The sequence below is a fragment of the Scylla paramamosain genome, chromosome 1, assembly GCF_035594125.1.
Source record: "Scylla paramamosain isolate STU-SP2022 chromosome 1, ASM3559412v1, whole genome shotgun sequence".
Lineage (NCBI taxonomy): Eukaryota > Metazoa > Arthropoda > Malacostraca > Decapoda > Portunidae > Scylla > Scylla paramamosain.
Window position 1 is genome coordinate 11,195,902 of NC_087151.1, and position 12,959 is coordinate 11,208,860.

Genomic DNA, 12,959 nt, shown 5'->3' on the forward strand with positions numbered 1-12,959 from the left:
TGTGCATCAGCTTTATGTAATATACTAAAATCCTTCTTCGAAAATGGATGATCATGTGTGTGTGAATGTGACTATGTATAATTTGGTGTTATTATTTTTGTTAACTTTGCAAAGTCATTTCAATACATCTATTTCAATTACTTTACAAGGTTTACTATGACTCCTGCTTACCGCAACGCTAACGAAAACAATGTTTTTTTCTGCTTTAGTCACGATGGCAGGATGTGGGAAAACCTACACACATTCTAAAAATAAGAATGGCAGACAGACGCAATGACGGTGTTTTACGTTCTCCTTCTGATCTTACGTTTTGAGTATAAAGCATGTTGCCCTCCGTTCTTACATTCATTCGGCTGACAGTTCAGAGGCGTCTCACATTCCTGTGGTCGTCCCTACAACCCCACATCTCAGCGAAATGAAGATAGACTTCAGCATTGCTACTGTGGTGGTCGTGTTGGGTCTCTTTGGTGTAAGCAGCCACAAGATCTCCTCTCCATGTTCCATGATCAGCATCACCGAACCCACGTCGCCTAACTTCGCCATGCTCTGCCAGATGGGATATCACGCCAACGGCAGCGCTTACCTAAACTATTCACATCCTCAAGTCAAATGTGAACCTCTCTCTGGAGTTATCTTAGATAACCGAGATGATGAAAATGAAAAAGTCTTTGTGATCGCGTACATCCCAGTCATTGATAACTAAATTCAAGCTGGACATCCATCCTTCTACGTTATTCATTCCCGGCGATGGCAGATGAAGATTGGGTGGCAGGAGTCCCTGGCGAGCTGGACGCCGCACCAGCACCCGTGCGTCATTCCCTGTGGCGGTAAACGTGATCGTTAAAGAAGCACAAAATTAAGAAGTTGCAAGAAGCCAGCAGGTTTACACGTGGCCGTTTAGTCACCGCATAAAACAAGTGGGATGCCGGATCCAGCGTTTTGCAAGTGCCTACGTAGCCTGCCTGTGAATAACTGCGTGCACGACACCGATCACCCTCCACACCGGCACACCAACCCGGACCACCGCCACGCACGATCTATTATATACAGTCCGTACTAATCAAGTGTGACTTGTCGGGAATTTGGCTGTCATAAAACATTCCAAACACAGTGTGGCTGCAGAAGCCAGTTGGACAAAATATGAAAAATCAGTGGATAACTGTTTGGTATTATAAGATGATGACAAAATAGGTATGAAGGGTATAATATATAACTGACAAGTGGAAGGGAGGAATACCTGACCAAGTTAAAAACTAAATCTGGGATTACTGTTACTAAAGTAAAAAAAAAAAAAGAAGAAGAAAGAAAGAAAAAAAGAACAATAATAATAGACTCTCAGTGACTGTTGGTAGATATCATGATATTGTTTGGGAGGAAAGACTGACCTATAAGTGGTCAGGTGGAGTTGGAGAAGAACACCATATCATCCTGAAGTAACATGAGATGTCACAAGAAAGAAATCCATACCTGCCTGAATATTTTATGAGAAGTCCAAGTAGGGACAAATTTATTATGTTGATACAGAATATATATATATTTCTGTTTGCATAAACTAGTATCATTCTTGAATGTGATACTCAAAATCTATAGGAAGTTCAAGATAAGTCGTTAAAATTTAAGTACAAAATCATGTAAATCAAACTGGAAAAGCAGGAACTGTGTTCGTACATTTGTAACAAAAAAAATCTGAGCAATAGATTTTCAGTTCAGTTTCACACGTGCAGTTACGGCGAATGAATGTAAGAACGGAGGGCAACATGCTTTATACTCAAAACGTAAGATCAGAAGGAGAACGTAAAACACCGTCATTGCGTCTGTCTGCCATTCTTATTTTTAGAATGTGTGTAGGTTTTCCCACATCCTGCCATCGTGACTAAAGCAGAAAAAAACATTGTTTTCGTTAGCGTTGCGGTAAGCAGGAGTCATAGTAAACCTTGTAAAGTAATTGAAATAGATGTATTGAAATGACTTTGCAAAGTTTGCTGTCCCTGATGTGCCTGATATGCCTAATGCACCTGATGTGCCTGATGGGCTTGATGTGTTTGGTGCGCCTGATGTGCCTGATGTGCGTGATGTGTCTGATGTACCTCCACCAGCGGCACAGCCAGGAAGGGAGCTGGATGCAGGGGCTCCACAGAGGAGTCTTATTATAAGGCACTGCTTAATAATGTTAAAAATATATGAAAGGAATGTACATACGTTGTTTGTTTCCCTCTAAGTAGAAAACAGGTGAGGACTGACAAAATAAACCTCCAAAAATAAAGAAGAGTGGCCATCTAAGCCCAAGCGAAGGAGCTGCAACAGAAATGTCTAACGGCGTGACAAGCCAGGGACGTAAGAGAAATAGCAAACACACACACACGCATTACGTATTAAGTATTACTCTCTCTCTCTCTCTCTCTCTCTCTCTCTCTCTCTCTCTCTCTCTCTCTCTCTCTCTCTCTCTCTCTCTCTCTCTCTTTCTCTCTCAGCAAATTTCACACTGGCAGACTAACGAACTTATAATTTCTCTGTTTTTCGGACTATTGTAACTCTCACGTGAATTACAATTTCTCAAGAAAAAAAGATATCGAACCTTTTGTCGCGATGAATGTGAAACTGCTTTAAAGGAGAGAAGGAGGGAGAATGGAAAGCTAGAGAGAGAAGTTAAGGAGGGCAGGTAGGGAAGGCAGAAAGATGGAGGAGGAAAGGAAGGTAGGGAGGAAAGTTAAGGAAGGCAAGTAAACTCGTAGGGAAGGCAGAAAGATGGAGGAGAAGGGGGGAAAGGTAGGTAGGAAAGTTGAGAAAGGAGACAGAAAGGTGGAGGAGGGGAAAGAAAGCTAAGTAAAAAAAAAAAGTGAGAAAAGGTATATAGGTAAAAGGAGAACTGATTGATTGACTGATAAAAAAAAAAAAAAAGGGGTGGGGAGGGAGGGAAGGCGCCGCAACATGACGAGAAGAAGCAGAAGGAAACAGCTTGGCTTATGGTTGGTAGGCCAGGTCGTGGTGACGCGTTGTAACACCATGGCACTGGAATACCTATGGTGTATACCATAATGCTAGCAACATCCACCTACTTTCCCCTTTTGACCAATGTGTGTATTTCTCAGGTTTACTTATTCTTTGCAATTTAAATTAAAAAAGTCTTAATTCTTCATCATTGATCAGTCTCCTGTCAGATTTAAATGATGTTGAATTCCTGTGATCATTAAAAGATAATTATGCATGAGTATGTCGCTATGCTTATGACTTGTGACTGAATAAAGTATCTTGGATTTCTTTCCTTCTTCCATTCTTGTGTCTTATTTTCTCTTCCTTCTTTCGTATTTCATCTCCTCTTCGTGGTTTTGGTTACGACATTTGTGTCGGAATACAGCCCAGAGACCTTCGCACAGGAAAGTTGTGGAAGTCTTTGTTCGTGTAATGTCTATAATTTCAAGAGTAAATGGTGCAAGAAAGTTTGAAATATTTTTGCGGCGTGTACGTATACCATCCCCAGACCCATCCTGTAAGAAATAATATCAGTAGTAATAACGTGTAGAACAATTAAGTTCATCGTGTGGTGAACCCAGGCAACGCACGAAAGAATGAATAAAAAAAAAAAAAAAAAAAACAGTAATCATAAATAAATAAAATAACAAATGTAAAATATAAGATAAATAAGTGATACATATATATATATATATATATATATATATATATATATATATATATATATATATATATATATATATATATATATATATATATATATATATATATATATATTACGAGTGATATCATTCGGTGTGAGTCACAGGGGTGCGTTGCACCACCAGGCGAACGAACCACTGACGAAAGGAGCTTTTTCCACTCATCACCGCGTATTCCTTACTGACATGAATCACATCAGTTTCCGCAGCCGCCAAAACATCACTTACCGACGCTGCCATGGAAAATCGAGCCTTACGATGCCCGTGTATTAAACCCATCGCGTAAACCCATTAAGTAACTGTCCGGGTTCTCATAGTTGTTTTTCCCCATTAATAATATAGCATGCTTGTTAACCTATCACTGGAGTCATGAATCACCCTCGAAAAGCGTCTATAACTTCCATTAGAGCATGTCGAAATTAGTGGAGATGATATGCCAAAGTGTTTCAGAGTACTGCCCTCCATCTTCCTTGGATGCTGCCATCTTCTGATTCGGCTCAGGACCCTTATTCTGAAACTCTCTCTCTCTCTCTCTCTCTCTCTCTCTCTCTCTCTCTCTCTCTCTCTCTCTCTCTCTCTCTCTCTCTGTGGCTCCCTAATAACGCTACTGGTGTCTCCATCCCCGTGGCCAGGACGATTTACACTGCCTACATTCGATCAGTCGTGGACTATCTCTCCCCTGCGCTTGTGCAGCTGCCCAAAACTACACTGGAGCCTCTGAAAAAATTCCAGAACACAGTCATGAGACTCATCTTAGGCTGTCCCATGTCCACCAGGATAGTCAACATGCTGCATGAGCTTGACCTCTCGCCACTAATTGAAAGAATCCATGCAAATGTCACCTATTTCACCGTCAAGTGCCTCCATTTCCCCCATCTCTCCTGTCACTATTCGCAAGTCATCAGGACCTTCCTTCAGCCTCATCCCCGCCTGCCTCGGCTGCAGCCCGGTGGCCGTGCTCTCATCAAAACTGTCTGCTCTCAGCTGCAACGTTTGGACATCAATGTTCCTGTGGCTGACGTTTTCCCTCCACCTCCACCCTGGATGCTGTCACTCCCAATGGTCCACTTCACTCCCACCTACAAGGCTCACCTTCCCGTCCTGCAGAAACAACTAGCCCTGGACGCCATAGCATCGGTCTCGGCTACCATCGTCACGCCACACCACCTCTACACGGATGGGTCTGTGCAGGCTGACGGCACAGCAGGGTGTGCAGTTTTCTCTCCTGACGCGGCACCTCCAGCAGAGGGCTGGGTTGGACGTCGGCTGCCGGCTCAGTCCAGCTCCACCTTTTGTGAGATGCACGGCATCCTAGATGCTGTGAGTCTCCTCTGTGAAAGACGCCTCAACGGTGTTGTCATATGGGACTCCCAGGCAGCCCTTCATGCCCTTTCTTCGCCAAACCCAGTCTGTCGTCTTCTGGTTAACAGGATCCTGACGGCCCTGGCCTTGGCTCATGACCGATTGTTGGTCATTAGGTTTCTTTGGATCCCCTCCCATGTCTCGCTAGCTTACAATGACACAGTGGATCGCCTGGCTAAAGCTGCTTGTGGCCTGCCTGCCTGCGACGCTGGCCCTGCCCCCTCCCTCCGGTGCCTCAGGACCAGGATCCGAGCAGCCTCCCTACTCTCTACGGCCGACAGGACTGCCGACCAGAGGGCAGCCAGTGTTACTATTCATCACTATGATGCCTTTCGTCACCATCGCTTCAAGTATCGACGCCGGGGGCTATGGGTGAGGAGGCATAATGTGGTGTCGGCGTGGCTGCGGCTCGGCTACCGCCCTTTGTGGCAGGTGGCTGGCTTGGGAGACGAGCTTCACTACACCTCCTGTCCCCTGTGCCACTCTCCCAACTCGAATCACTTGCGCCACTACTGCCTGGACTGTCCTGCTGTGGGAGACCTGCTCCCGCGCGAGCAGCCTCTCCTCGCCGTGTGCCAACACCTGCTGCAAGGCGACCATCTAGACCTCATGTTAGCCCAACACCCACAGTTTGGCGGCTGTTAGCAATCAGTGTCTTTCATTTTACCACCCTTCAACTATTTATGTCACCTTTTACCTTTAACATTCCTAGTTTTTCACTGTTGTACTAATCTTTTATTTTGTTGTTTATTTATTTATTTTTTATTTATTTATTTATTTATTTATTTTATTTATTTATTTATTTATTTTTATTTATTTATTCATTTATTTTTATTTATTTATTTATTTTTATTAATTCTTATTTTATTCTATTATGTTTATTTATTTCTTGTTTTCTTTATTTCTCTATTTCTTTGTTTAATTTCCTTGTTTATTATATTTATTTCTTTATATAATTTTCTTTCTTTATTGATTTTCCATATTATTATTATTATTATTATTATTATTATTATTATTATTATTATTATTATTATTATTATTATTATTATTATTATTTATTTATTTATTATTTTATTTTTTTATTTATTTATTTATTTATTTTATTTTTTTATTTACTTATTTTTTTTCTGTCGTTACTGTTCTAACTACACTTGTTTTGGTTATTGTTATTGTTCTTGTTATTGTTCTTGTTTTTGTTATTGTTATTATTGTTCTTATTGTTCTACTATTGTTCTTCTGTAAACTTCTGTTTTTTTGATCGTATGTATAGTCTGACGCCTGCCTTGTGCGCAATAAATTTATCAAACAACAACAACTCTCTCTCTCTCTCTCTCTCTCTCTCTCTCTCTCTCTCTCTCTCTCTCTCTCTCTCTCTCTCTCTACAACTATTTTCAAAGGCCACAGAGATTATTAGCTGGTTTCTCAAGAGTGTTTCTCCTGTTAATCTGTCACTAGAATCATAACAAAAAAAAAAAAGAAACTTAAAAACCCGAAAACTCGTGGGGAAGTGTTTCATAATACGAGCATGGTTTCAAAGTTCGAACTCACGAACGGCGAAGTTTCCATTAAAGATCAGCTATGTAAGTAACTGAACGATAAAGGTAGACGAATACGTATGTAGGCGTTTCTTTGTCTTGTAACGTCTGTAGTGGTCACAACAACTCGTACGAGATATAGAACAAAAACTCACATAACAAAAAAATTATTGTAGGAGGATAACTATTAAAAAGTTTAAGACAAGAAAAAAAATCTAAAAATCAAACAACTTAGGAGGATATGTATTGAAGTTTTTAAGATTTTGCGAACAGGTAGCGATGTTAAATATGTTATACACAGAATTCACATTCACGTTAGTAATAGTTAACTCTCACTTCATTTACTGTACATGAAGCTCTTGAAACAATTTTTACACCACGTCTGCATATTCAAAAGTGAGACTTCAAGATACTTCTCGTAATTCTGGATATTTTTTTCGACAATTCTCCTTTAGGACTGGCATTTTCAGTAGGCCCTATTTATTTATTTTTTTATGTACTTATTTATTTATTTATTTATTGTTTCCCTTACCCAGAACCACTCTTACATAAAAAAGATGGTAAAACAAAATATTACTTTTAATTATTGATTAATATCTGGGTTCGTAGTACATCCCTTTAATGGAGACCTGAGCCTAACATCTGGCTACAATTCCTTTGCTTTCAGTGTATAGATGGTAGGAAGGTTAGCAGTGATGTGATGTGCTGAAACTTGCTTGGAGCGACTTTTTATAGACATTAGAGACCAGGCGAGACCAGGACTTCATATTTCCTGCCGTGAGGGACCAAAATGAATGCCGCGTCAGATCAATCAGAGCCATCAAGCGCCGGTAGCCATCACACGGAAGGGTGGTCCTGCCATGCCAGGTATGCCAGGGTCACCACTGCCAAGGAAGGTCACTTGATCGGAACTAATGATATCTTGGGCGAAAATTTTACACCGCATTGATACGGGAGCGTCCTCTGTGATCGTCTAGGCTGGCCAGAGTGTCCTGCTGGGATGTGGGCAGAGGAGTGGGACACGAGAGACAATGAAGGTGATGGAATTGTAATGTGAATTGTTAATTGTGTGAAGTGGAACGTTTTAACAAACATAGAGAGGACTGCGTTCATGGGATTATAAATGTTATGTCAAACGGCTGATATTTATGTCCGAATCAAGCAGCGAGGCAGACTGACGGCAACGACTGGAAATTAATGAAGATGAGGGCATGGATGGCTGAGACAAGAGGTGGTTTGCGTCATGGGATGTGGATAGGAAGCGAGGCAAAAGAAGACAGCGGGGATAGATAAAGGCACGAGAGATAAAACCAAGGAAGGAAAATTAGTGCTGATAAGGGCATAGACGTTCGTGGGGACTGCGATAAGAGATGCTTTGTGCCAAGAATCGTAAACAAGAAATGAAACAAGGAGAGGCAACAGCGCTGACTGAAGAAACTTGAGCCACACAAGTTCACCAGTGTCATGGGGAGGGGGGTATAAGGTTAATTGAAGTTGTTCTTTCTGTTTTAATTAAAAGTTTTAAGTAAATTTTGGGGCATTTATTTAAAGTTCGTATTGAATTACTATTACTTTGATTTAGTTTATTGTTCAATTTAGTTTTGATTGAGCTGTTGTTAATAGATATAGAAATACTAGATTAGCAGCCACCAATCATGGTTTCTGCCAAATAATTCTGACCTTGCTTTATATGGTAGCGTTTTAGCCGGAGGTCTATAAAGCATTGGAAAAAATTCCATGACAACTAGATTGAGTTTTATTGATGTTGGCTTCTAAGTAACAAATAACTTTCAAATATTTTTCTTTTCTCTCTTCTCATTCACAACGATTTTCTAGAAATTAGTTATGTTATCATGGAGTTGTGGGACCTCCTATAAAGGGAACAATGATAACTAATCAGTTCATTATAACAAAATTTAAATGAATGTGTTATAACAATTAACTGGTTTGGTAAAACAAAAAAAAAACATCCTAATTGTGTAGGAGTTACAATCAATTGTGTGTGTATCACTGGTGTTTGACTCTTACCTTATTAAAGAACAATTTCCCTAATCTGTTCACAATCTGAATTTTGTTTCCTCTCTCAAAAAATAAATAAATAAATAAATAAATAAAAAATAAAATAAATAAATAAATAAATAAATAAATAAATAAATAAATAAATAAATATATATATATATATATATATATATATATATATATATATATATATATATATATATATATATATATATATATATATATATATATATATATATATAATAACTAACTGACAAAGAGAATTTACGATGTCAGTTAGCCTCTGACGCCGAAATCTCGCGCCCAGCATTTTATACTGCCAGCCGTACAACCCAGAAACTAGTCCTCCGCCTAACTATAAGGCATAATTTTGCAATATCCTTAATAGATTAGACCCCTTCTACATTCACAAATTATTCTTGAACATTTCTGCTAATGGCCCCACGTACTCCTGGATTCTAATACTGTCTATTAATAATTTTTGATCTAAATATTAACAAAGAATTTCTCTCAAAATACATAATATTACCAGTTCTGGCATATTTTCTCTTAATCTACACCGTTTTGTGATTGGGATTTTTCATGTGACTGGCCCAGAACCCGGGAATATGGTTATTTTCCAGTTATCTCGTAAATCAAAGGATATTACTCCATCCCATCTCCAAATATCAACAACTAATGCAACAATTTGTAGCTTATAATTTCATTTAATTTTCTTGTTTTAAAGTTTTACTGATTCCAAAAATATATGCAAAATTTTCTTTACGTAACCAAGAAGAAAGTAAATTTCTTATATTCATGCCCATTCCTTTAGGCTACAAAATTTATTTCATGGAATTATTAATATTATCTGAATGGTATTATCTTCTTTTCTTTTTTTCCTGATTGCTATTTTGTCCCATGATACCAGTATCCAAGTAAGAAAAACAACTACAAGCCATAATGGAACCGCGGTGTTCTACAGTGCTGCATATGTATCTTGAGACAAGGAATCACCGAGATTGACCATGCAGGGGCACGGAGGTACAGTTGCGGAGAACAATAGGAGGCACTTCACTAGATCCATAAGCAGAGAGAGAGAGAGAGAGAGTCAGCGAGGACATGGAAAAAAAAAAATTTAGAAAAAATCTCAGAAGATATGAAATAGTCGGAGGGTGGAGGAGAGGGAGGGATAAGCCCTGAATCATCTAGCGTTGAATTTTTAGCAAGGGTTTGAGAGAAGAGTTCAGCTTTAGAGACAGATGAGATGGCAGTGGTGTAATCAGATTCCTTCCGTTCCTTTATTGCCCTTGGCCAGTGTCCCTCCTACAAAAAAAAAAAAAAAAAAAAAAAAACATACGTAAACTACATCCGGACCACCGCTGATTCGTTTCAGTTCTGCGTTAGCGACATGCTTCCCATCACTGTTCCGTTTCAGTTCCGGGCACCAGTGATATCAACGGGCAGTTAATAATCCCTATTTGCACCATATCCGTGCAGCAGCCGGATGTGATATTGGAGGGATCAGCGGGGCATCCGGGGCGGCAAGAATCACAATGGCATGGCATTCATGAGGTGGACTAACATTGGTTACTATAATTACACTCGTACTGATTGTCTTTAGCCTCTTTCTCTTGGCCGCAATGTTGCATCTCTTACTATTTTCTACCGCTATTTTCAATCTAACTGCCATTCTGATCTTGCCAGATGTATGCCTTCCCTCTTCCCGCGGCCCCTCTTCCCGCGGCCTCGCTGCACAAGACTTTCTTTTTCTCACTCCTATTCTGTCCACCTCTCTAATGCAAGAGTTAATCAGTATTCTCAAGCATTCATCCCTTTCTCTGGTAAATTCTGGAACTCCCTGCCTGCTTCTGTATTTCCACCTTCCTATGACTTGAACACTTTCAAGAGGGAGGTTTCAAGACACTTATCCTGTAATTTTTGACTACCGCTTTCGACTCTGTTCGGGGACCAGCACCAACACTGGCCTTTTATATATATATATATATATATATATATATATATATATATATATATATATATATATATATATATATATATATATATATATATATATATATATATATTTATTTATTTATTGCAGTTTTGTTGCTCTTGGTCGGTGCCCCTCCTACATAAAAAAATAAAATAAAGTAAAGTAAAAAATAAAATGTACCTACTGTATGTAAAGATGCAAATTACATAATTAAGAAGTTTTTACCATCTACTGCCATGCTTCGTCTTATTATACCAGACGCCTTTTTTTTTTTTTTTTCCTTGTCTGCATACATGTGTTAGTTGTTAATCTTACAGGCAGTGGTGGTGACTACCCTGAAAGCACAGCTGCTGACTGAGGTGCACTTCGTCATGTCCGGAACGTGTCTATCCTGTGTCGAAAAAAAAAAAAAAAAAAAAGAAATGGCATCAGATACGAGCGGAGCGAACACGGGACGTACACTGGAGGAAAATTCGGATTAGCGTCAAACACATGTAAATGCGTGTGTGGGTGGCCTCTACTCATTCACCGGTGTCGTAGCAAATCTCTCCCGGCGGTAGGACTTGACACTGCATAGGGAGATTTTGGTGCTCTGTTATTACTCACTGCTCTTGTTTACTTGCTCCATTCCTAGCCTAACACATTCATATACAATGAAGCAATAATGATTTGTCAGTAAAACCTTAAAAAATAGTTGATAATACGTTAAAAAATGTATAAAATACCTGGGTGTTTTGATGCTGTCGCCTTGTTATGGTGCGCATGCGCAGTGTCATTACCCGAAGAGATTTGGCATGACCGTGTTAGTATCGGCACCATTCCAAGGCTCCCTATTCAGTGTCAGGAAAAATAAATAGATAAAAATAAACACACACGCACACACGTTAGATTTGAACTTCATTGACGCATTCACAATATTGTGCGCCGATCCAGTTTTACGTAATCGTCGCCGATGGTATTTTTCTTTTTCCCTGATACGAAGCGGAAGCGGAACAGCCACATGCCGGATGTGTGTGAATGGGCGTGTCCCCACCCGCGTGCACTTGAGGAGAGGCATCTACTGCCGCGAGGTAGATGACGAAAATCTTGAAAGAAATCATGTTTTGCACGATGTAGCCGTGCTAAAACACATGGATAGACTTCAAACAAAGCATCTTGAATAAAATAGAACAAGATATTGATCAACAAGATTTTTTTTTTCCCCTCTTGCCGGAAAGGATGCATCGTCGACGCGTCGAATATCGCTGACACAAACCGGGGACGCAACGGATATTGAGCGAATACGCATCTTTACGGATCCCGAATGTCATTAACCCGGAAAATGAGCGAGTGACAGATTTGCGTGAATAGACTAAAATAGAAAACGGACTTCAGAAAACAAGACACACGTTGGACTGGCATATACGCATGCATTTGTTCCGAGTCAAGAAGCAAACACATCCTTGTCAATGACTCAAAATTTAATGCACCAAACATGAAACAAATACGAAAGATAAAATCGAATCGGTGCCGGACATGTGTGAATGCGTCAGGCAAATTTGTGTGTAATATACGAGTATAATATATTTTTTTTTTTTTTTTGACACCGAGGCTCTGAACGGTGACGTAACCAACGCGGCCGGGGATGTCTATTTTATTTTTATTATTATTATTATTATCTATGGTAAACGCGTGGGCACACACTAGCCGGGCGTGGCGTCAGCGCGCTCGGTCTCACTAGCCTTTGAACCTGTGGGGAATACCCCTTACCTCGGAATACGAGGCCACTGTGATATAAGGAATTCCACATCAATTTACATTTCCCGACACCCATTTCTCGAGAAACAAAGATGTACAGATGAGCGAACTGTACACCGACTGCTCCAGCCACTACACCAGAGGCTAGTGTAGTACTTTACTGAATTCTTTATTCATTTGCTAAAAGAGAGAGAGAGAGAGAGAGAGAGAGAGAGAGAGAGAGAGAGAGAGAGAGAGAGAGAGAGAGAGAGAGAGAGAGAGAGAGAGAGAGAGAGAGAGAATGCTTGACTGCAAAGAAATTTTGTCAGGATCAAGAATACGTAACCTAAACATCGAATATAAATTAATGCTAAATCTATAATAGATGAAAGAATGCAGATCCTCTTCATAACTGATGAGAGAGAGCTACCGACAGTGAATAGTAATAGTAAGCCTGGGTTTAAGTTCAACTTACAAACAACACATCACAACCAACCACGATCAACCACAGGTGCCGCAAGACGCCCGCTATCCTACACTTCACTCCTCAGGAAATATAACAACGTTCATTACATAAAAGTTTTATTTACAAAAACCCAAATGGAGACGCCCTGGTCCCACCCTCCTGCTTACGCAATATAGCAACACCCCCAAATGTTCCCCCTACCCCCCTCTGGCCTT

General features: G+C 39.9%; 1 protein-coding gene across 1 annotated transcript; it reads left to right on the forward strand.

Moving 5' to 3' along the window:
* The first annotated feature begins 747 nt into the window (after positions 1 to 747).
* LOC135101552 (uncharacterized) lies at positions 748 to 5,678 on the forward strand. Its single transcript, XM_064005691.1, has 3 exons — positions 748 to 807; positions 1,979 to 2,154; positions 4,304 to 5,678. The coding sequence occupies exons 1-3, from the start codon at positions 748 to 750 to the stop codon at positions 5,676 to 5,678; spliced, it is 1,611 nt and encodes a 536-aa protein (XP_063861761.1).
* The last annotated feature ends 7,281 nt before the right edge of the window (positions 5,679 to 12,959 follow it).

What these genes read in the sequence shown, in the direction of transcription:
- LOC135101552 (XM_064005691.1), top strand. Translation starts at nt 748, where the DNA reads ATGGCAGATGAAGATTGGGTGGCAGGAGTCCCTGGCGAGCTGGACGCC. An exon ending in TGGACGCCGCACCAGCACCC is followed by an intron (nt 808 to 1,978) that starts GTGCGTCATTCC and finishes GACTTTGCAAAG; the next exon opens with TTTGCTGTCCCTGATGTGCC. An exon ending in CAGAGGAGTCTTATTATAAG is followed by an intron (nt 2,155 to 4,303) that starts GCACTGCTTAAT and finishes CCCCGTGGCCAG; the next exon opens with GACGATTTACACTGCCTACA.